The sequence below is a fragment of the Triticum dicoccoides genome, chromosome 2B (genome assembly GCF_002162155.2).
Source record: "Triticum dicoccoides isolate Atlit2015 ecotype Zavitan chromosome 2B, WEW_v2.0, whole genome shotgun sequence".
NCBI lineage: Eukaryota > Viridiplantae > Streptophyta > Magnoliopsida > Poales > Poaceae > Triticum > Triticum dicoccoides.
The window spans coordinates 227033556-227041746 of NC_041383.1; the positions used below are offsets into that span (position 1 = coordinate 227033556).

The following is an 8191-nucleotide window of genomic DNA, read 5'->3' on the forward strand; positions in this document are numbered from 1 at the left end:
CTGCTCTGTACTTCTGCCGTGAGAGCCGATGTATGTTCCTCCGTTCGGAGGGAGCGTTCCGTAGTTGACCGTGATGACTCCACGAGGGCCTGGCATCTTGAGCTTGAGGTATGCATAATGCGGCACCGCGTTGAACTTTGCAAACGCGGTTCGTCCGAGCAGAGCGTGATAGCCGCTGCGGAACGGGACTATGTCGAAGATTAACTCCTCGCTCCGGAAATTGTCCGGGGATCCGAAGACCACTTCCAGTGTGACTGAGCCTGTACAGTTGGCTTCCACACTTGGTATGACACCTTTAAAGGTTGTCTTTGTAGGTTTAATCCTTGAGGGGTCTATGCCCATCTTGCACACTGTATCCTGATAAAGCAGCTTCAGGCTGCTGCCGCCGTCCATCAGGACTCTCGTGAGGTGAAATCCATCGACGATTGGGTCTAAAACCAATGCGGCGAATCCGCCATGGCGTATGTTGGTCGGATGGTCTCTTCGATCGAAAGTGATCGGACAAGAGGACCATGGATTGAACTTCGGGGCGACTGGCTCCATCGCATAGACGTCCCTTAGTGCACGCTTCCGCTCCCTGTTGGGTATATGGGTTGCGTAAATCATATTCACCGTTCGCACTTGTGGGGGGAAACCCTTCTGTCCTCTATTGTTCGGCGGTCGGGTCTCTTCCTCGTCGTCGCTGTTTAGCCCCTTGTCATTGTTTTCGGTAATTAACTTGCCTGCCTGCTTGAACACCCAGCAATCTCTATTGGTGTGATTAGCTGGCTTTTCAGGGGTGCCATGTATCTGGCATAAGCGATCGAGTATTCAGTCCAAGTTGGACGGACCCGGGGTGGTTCTTTTGAATGGCTTCTTCCGTTGACCGGGTTTAGAGCCTCGGAATCCGGCGTTGACTGCCGTATCCTCCTTGTCGTCGCCGTTAATGCGGCGTTTATTTTTACTTCGACGTGACCTGCCATTGTTGTCCTTAGTATCCGGACTGCCAAAATTTTTACTGAGGTTGTTGCCGCGAGCTAGCCAACTATCCTCTCCCGCGCAAAAGCGGGTCATTAATGATGTGAGGGCTGCCATGGATTTCGGCTTTTCCTGTCCCAGGTGCCGGGCTAGCCACTCGTCGCGGATGTTATGTTTGAAGGCTGCAAGGGCCTCTGCATCCGGACAGTCGACGATTTGGTTTTTCTTTGTCAAGAACCGTGTCTAGAATTGTCTGACCGATTCGTCTGGCTGCTGAATTATGTGGCTTAGGTCATCGGCGTCAGGTGGCCGCACATACGTGCCCTGGAAATTGTCGAGGAATGCGGCTTCCAGGTCTTCCCAACACCCAATTGACTCTGCGGGCAAGCTGTTAAGCCAATGTCGCGCTGGTCCTTTAAGCTTGAGTGGGAGATACTTGATGGCATGGAGATCATCGCCGCGGGCCATATGGATGTGGAGGAGATAATCTTCGATCCAAACCGCGGGGTCTGTTGTGCCATCGTAGGATTCGATGTTTACGGGTTTAAACCCTTCAGGGATTTAATGATCCATTACTTCGTCAGTGAAGCATAGCGGGTGTGCGGCGCCTCTATATTGAGCAATATCACGACGCAGCTCGAGAGAGCGTTGTCTGCTGTGTTCGGCCCGGCCGAGGTTATTGTATCCGGCGCGACGATATTCGTCATGGGTCGTGGGGCGCCCACCTGATCCGTAGATGGATCTGGATTGCCTTGCTTTGTCCTCCAATACATCTCGCAAGTCCGGCGCGTTCCCTTTTGGCTTCGTACTTTTGGAGCGATGCCGGGGTACGGTCTTGGTTGAGGGCCTGAATGCCTCTCTGTCGCGACCACGTGGTGGTCGGTCTGCCGTATCGTGCGCTGGTGATGAAGGTATGTACGCTTCCTCCTCTAGTCGGGGGAGCAACTTGCGTCTTGGATAGCTTTTGGAGGGGCGTTCGAGTTTGTACTCTTCGGCCGCGAGGACCTCGGTCCATCGATCGGCCAGCAGGTCCTGGTCAGCTTGAAGCTGCTGCTGCTTTTTCTTTAGGCTATTTGCCGTGGCGATAAGCCTGCGTTTGAAACGCTCTTGTTCGACGGGATCCTCGGGCACGATGAATTCGTCGTCGTTGAGGCTTGCCTCGTCTTCGGAGGGAGGCATACAGTTATAATTCTCGACCTCCTCATCTACCGCCCTCTCGTGAGGGCTTGCTTCTGCATCCTCCTGCGCTGAGTCTTGCTGGAGGGGATTATCTTCGGCACTCTCTAGGGTATTATTATCTCCTGTGCCGGAATCTCCATTCTTGCTGTGGCGGGATTTAGAGCGGCGCCGCTGACGCCGGCGCTTGGGCTGCTTCTTTAAAGAATCTTCCTCCGCTGCTTCTTCGCCGTCCCCGTCTTTTGGGGTGTCCACCATGTATATGTCGTATGACGAGGTGGTCTTCCAGTGCCCTGTAGGCGCTGGTTCCTGTTCGTCTCCGGCATCGTCGTCCATAGCGTCGATGTCTTCGGAGTCGTAGTCTAGCATGTCGGTTAGATCGTCGACAGTGGCTACAAAGTGGGTGGTGGGTGGGCTCTGAATTTCTTCGTCGTCCGTATCCCAACCATCCTGGCCATAATCCGGCCAGGACTCTCCGGATAACGAGAGATGCTTTAGCGAATTTAGAATATCGCCAAAGGGTGAGTGTTGGAAGATGTCCGCGGCGGTGAATTCCATAACCGGCGCCCAATCAGATTCGATTGGCAGGGGCGCGGGAGGTCCGGAGTCCGGCAAGGAGTCCGGTACCTCGGAATCACGAGTTTCGTGAGGGACAAGGCTAGTGTTCGGCTCCATCGCCATGGGAGTTGGAGCCCCCGAGGCGGTGTCCAACCACCGGTCCTCGGTCTGGGCGATCGGCTCCGGTCTAAGGGCCGGAGCGGATTCTTGTGCGGCCTCCAAGGTACTGTTCGGCGGCAGAGCTAGATCGTGCCCATCGTAACAGTGCGGCGCGCTTGGTTGTGGCTCGAGCCCGTCGAAGATCAAGTCTCCGCGGAGGTCGGCCGTAAAGTTTAGGCTTCCGAATCTGACCTGATGGCCAGGGGCGTAGCTTTCGATCTGCTCCAGATGGCCAAGTGAATTAGCCCGCAGTGCGAAGCCGCCGAATATGAAGATCTGTCCGGGGAGAAAAGTCTCACCCTGGGCAGCGTTGTTGATTGAAGGCGCCATCGAGCCTATCAGTGACGACACAGAGGAACTCTCAATGAAAGCACCAATGTCGGTGTCAAAACCGGCGGATCTCGGGTAGGGGGTCCCGAACTGTGCGTCTAGGCGGATGGTAACAGGAGACAAGGGACACGATGTTTTACCCAGGTTCGGGCCCTCTCGATGGAGGTAAAACCCTACGTCCTGCTTGATTAATATTGATGATATGGGTAGTACAAGAGTGGATCTACCACGAGATCAAGGAGGCTAAACCCTAAAGCTAGCCTATGGTATGATTGTTGTAATGTATGTTGTGTCCTACGGACTAAAGCCCTCCGGTTTATATAGACACCGGAGGAGGCTAGGGTTACACAGAGTCGGTTACAATGGTAGGAGATCTACATATCCGTATTGCCAAGCTTGCCTTCCACGCCAAGGAAAGTCCCATCCGGACACGGGACGGAGTCTTCAATCTTGTATCTTCGTAGTCTTGGAGTCCGGCGGACGATGATAGTCCGGCTGTCCGGACACCCCCTAGTCCAAGACTCCCTCAGAGGGCGCGCCAGGGAGGAGTCCTACTCCCACCGGGAGTAGGACTCCCTCCTTTCCTAGTCCAACTAGGAGAGGGGAAGGAAGGGAAGGAGAAGGAGAAGGAAGGAGAGGGAGGAAGAGAAGAAAAGGGGGCCCGGCCCCCTAGTCATATTCGGTTTGGGCTAGGGGGGCCGCGCGCCCTGCCTCCTCTCTTCCACCACTTGGCCCATGAGGCCCATTGCTTCTTCCTCGTATTCCCGTAACTCCTCGGTACCCCCGAAAATACCCGAATCACTCGGAACCCTTCCGAACTCCGAATATAGTCGTCCAATATATCGATCTTTATGTCTCGACCATTTCGAGACTCCTCGTCATGTCCCCGATCTCATCCGGCACTCCGAACTCCTTCGGTACATCAAAACTCATAAACTCATAATATAACTGTCATCGAAACCTTAAGCGTGCGGACCCTACGGGTTCAAGAACTATGTAGACATGACCTAGAACTATTCTCGGTCAATAACCAATAGCGAGACTTGGATGCCCATATTGGCTCCTACATATTCTACGAAGATCTTTATCGGTCAGACCGCATAACAACATACGTTGTTCCCTTTATCATCGGTATGTTACTTGCCCGAGATTCGATCGTCGGTATCCAATACCTAGTTCAATCTCGTTACCGGCAAGTCTCTTTACTCGTTACGTAATGCATCATCCCGCAACTAACTCATTAGCTACATTGCTTGCAAGGCTTATAGTGATGTGCATTACCGAGAGGGCCCAGAGATACCTCTCCGACAATCGGAGTGACAAAACCTAATCTCGAAATACGCCAACCCAACATGTACCTTTGGAGACACCTGTAGTACTCCTTTATAATCACTCAGTTACGTTGTGACGTTTGGTAGCACCCAAAGTGTTCCTCGGTAAACGGGAGTTGCATAATCTCACAGTTACAGGAACATGTATAAGTCATGAAGAAAGCAATAGCAACATACTAAACGATCAAGTGCTAGGCTAACGGAATGGGTCATGTCAATCACATCATTCTCCTAATGATGTGATCCCGTTAATCAAATGACAACACATGTCTATGGTTAGAAAACATAACCATCTTTGATCAACAAGCTAGTCAAGTAGAGGCATACTAGTGACACTATGTTTGTCTATGTATTCACACATGTATCATGTTTCCGGTTAATACAATTCTAGCATGAATAATAAAAATTTATCATGATATAAGGAAATAAATAATAACTTTATTATTGCCTCTAGGGCATATTTCCTTCAATAGACGGCCTCCATGTAAAGGAAATTTCTTATCTCTTGACTGTAACTCTGTAATCTTTGAATAGAACACTTTTACCATCGAAAAAAGGATATCGTGAACCAGCGCAACATGTAGGATGAGTGCACGACCCATGTACTGTCTTGACTCTTGACACACCGAACACAACAAATAGAAGAGAACATTAAAACACTAAAAAAAGAGAACATAAAAAAGAAAAAAAACAGAAAATGAGTGAGAAGGGAGGGAAATCCCTATTTCCGGCGTGTTGCGGCAAATTGTCGCCACATCGCAGCTGGAGGTGCACTAGCGAAGCGACTGGGCCAATCCATTTGACGAGTTCGTTCATTTTTTCTTAACATAGTACAGAGGCAAGCGCTCATACATACGCGCATACACTTACCCCTATGAAAATCCAGGAATAATGCGAGCACCAGGATTTGAACCCTAGTGGACTGGGGATACTACTGTCCATCTAACCATCCAACCACATGTTGGTTCGCGAGTTCGTTCGTTCTGGTTTAAAATGTTTTTGTCGCGATTTTAGTGTTTCTTCTTTTCTTGTTCTTTTATCTTCTGTTCCGTTTTCATTTCCTTTTTTCTGTTTTCGAGTTTTTTTTTACTTTTTTCAAAAAATGTTTTGAAAATTTCAAATATTATTCAGAATTAAAAAAGTTGTTCATATTTACAAATTATGTTCACAATTTTGAAAAATATTTGCTAATTTGAAAAAATGTTTGGAATTTTAAAATAAATTGAGATTTTTGATTATTTTGTTTGAGATTCACAGAAAATGTTTGATATTTTCAGAAATGTTTCCAATTTCAAAATTTGTTTACAAATTTAAAAAATGTGACACTTCTCAAAATTTGTTCACAATTCAAAAAGTGTTCACTTTTTTGAAAACTAGTTCATGATTCTCAAAAAAGTTTGAACTTTTAAAAAATATTCCATTTTTCAAGTTTTCTTCAAGAATTCAAAAAAGGTTCATGTTTTCTAAAATTTGTACACAAATTCAAAAATTATTCACTTTTAAAAAAACTTGTTTGTGATTGCCCAAAATTGTTCATCATTTTAAAAAATGTTCCCATTTTTAAGATTTATTCACAAATTTAAAAAATGTTCCTGTTTTTAAATTTTGTTCACAAATTCAGAACTTGTCACATTTTTCAAAAACATGTTCGTGTTTATCAAAATTGGTTGGAATTTTAAAAATGTTCCTTTTACAAAAATCACAAGTTCTAAAATTGTTCCCTGTTTTATAATTTGGTTACAAATTAAAAAATTGTCCACAAGTGTTCGAAACTTATGCGTGTTTATTAAAAACATTCAGAATTTTTAAAAACAGTATTCAGAATTTTCAAGAGGTGATTATAAAAAGGAAAAATAATGCAATATGCAGTTGTAGCTAGTTCTAAATTATCCGCGTCGCTTATTCAGCATGAACTTTAACTAGCCGTGGTGGCTAGCCACCTGTGTCTTCGATGGCGCGACCGTGAGCTTGAATCCTGCTTTTTTGTTTTTTACACCGCTCGCAGCTTCGGCGTGGGCTGGCCCAGTTGGAGGACTGCTCTATACGAAGCCCCGACATTCTGCCGCAGAATGCGGCAGATAGGAGGTCCCACAAGGGAAGGCATAATTCGTCCTGACTTTCAAGCCTTCCAGGTCTCTTGCATGCAATCATGAGCTGGATGGGCTCATGGATGAAAATTTTCTCATTTGCAACAATTTGGAAGTATGTGTTTGGACCCAACACGACCGAACAAACGGAGTCCTTATCTGACCAGCCCGGACGTGTCCAAAATTTCCAAATCCATCCGTAGAATCTCATCTCCTTCTGCACGCTTTCCCCACGTCGACGGCGCACACAACCTATATATACACCTTCCCTTGCGCCGTAAGAAAGGCCTTGTGAGATCATCGCCTCGTCGTCGATCGTGGTCTCCGCATGCAGCCGGCCGAGATGTGTTCGCCCGCCCGAGAGATGCAGGAGATGGACGAGTTCGTGCTGGTCCCTCACGCCGCGGACCTCTGGTCGTACCAACTCGACGAGGACGACGATGACCACAAGGCGCGCTTCCTCGCCGGCAACGACGAGAAGACGATCGACGTGAACCACTTCGCCTCCGAGCCCACGCCCAACGCCGCATTGCAGTGCGCCACGGTGGAGCCGCCGGCGCCGTCCGGCTGTGACTCTGAGAGCGAGGATTCAGTTGCCGACGAGGAGGAAGCGGTCGACGGCCTGTTGGGGAAGGCGTCGGATGCTGATGGTGACGAGGAGGTGGTTGCAGATCAGGAACCAGAGTGCAAGGAGTGGGAAGGCGATCACGGCCACGGGTGGCAGCAGCACGCGGTCGGCGTGATCTGCTCCGTGGGGCTGGCGGCGGCGGCCACCGGCCTGGCCCTTCTGCTCGGCGGCCAGCAGCAGACGCCGCACAAAGTCCACTTCCGGGCGGCCGGTGATCGCAAGGTACATAGCCTAGATATTATGTATACATACAGTTAACGTGAGGGTACAGAATAAATTTCTGATGATGTCGGTCAATTTCTTTCATACGCAGGTGACTAAGGTTTCAGCAAGGCGAGACGCGAGGCTAGAACAAGGGATGTCGGTGCCGCGGTTTGAGCATGCGCCGGCCATGATCTCGTTCGGGGGTTCCTACGGCGGACACCTGTTTTGATGGGATCGTGTGCCTATCGATCGTGTCGTGCCCGTGCAGAACTCTGGTCCATATTACCATGTTACATTATACTACGTAATTAGGAAGCAAATTCGTCGACTTGATAGAAATAAGGGTAAATTTGAACGCAGTTCGGTCTGTATTTTGGTGCTTACATTTAACCCGGAGACAACCCGCGGTGAAATTAGTGATGCTCCGACAGATGGAAATAAACACATTGGTGAAAAGTAAACGATTCCTTCGGGTGGAAGCTCGTGCCAGTCGCATTTCCATAGTCATTTCAAGATATATTGTCATGCAACTTTTATCGTTCCGTTTTATTATGACACATATCATTATTGTCATATTACTTTGTATGATCATATAGTTGACATATTATTTGTGGCTTGGCCACTATTCATATTTTTTATACATGTCATGCTAGATCATTGCACATTCCGATACACCATCGAAGGTAGAGTCATATTTTTGTTCTAGTATCCCAGTTTCGCGTGATCCATCGGCTCTCATTGCCCCACGTCGCTCGCTTACC

The 8191-nt window shown here is 48.4% G+C and overlaps 1 protein-coding gene across 1 annotated transcript; it reads left to right on the top strand.

Annotated features, from left to right (window-relative positions):
• The first annotated feature begins 6962 nt into the window (after nt 1-6962).
• LOC119360809 lies at nt 6963-7884 on the top strand. Its single transcript, XM_037626299.1, has 2 exons — nt 6963-7448; nt 7540-7884. The coding sequence occupies exons 1-2, from the start codon at nt 6963-6965 to the stop codon at nt 7657-7659; spliced, it is 606 nt and encodes a 201-aa protein (XP_037482196.1). The 3' UTR covers nt 7660-7884.
• The last annotated feature ends 307 nt before the right edge of the window (nt 7885-8191 follow it).

Coding starts and splice junctions, on each gene's coding strand:
- LOC119360809 (XM_037626299.1), top strand. CDS start 6,963: ATGCAGGAGATGGACGAGTTCGTGCTGGTCCCTCACGCCGCGGACCTC. Junction 7,449..7,539: donor GGGCGGCCGGTGATCGCAAG/GTACATAGCCTA, acceptor TTTCATACGCAG/GTGACTAAGGTTTCAGCAAG.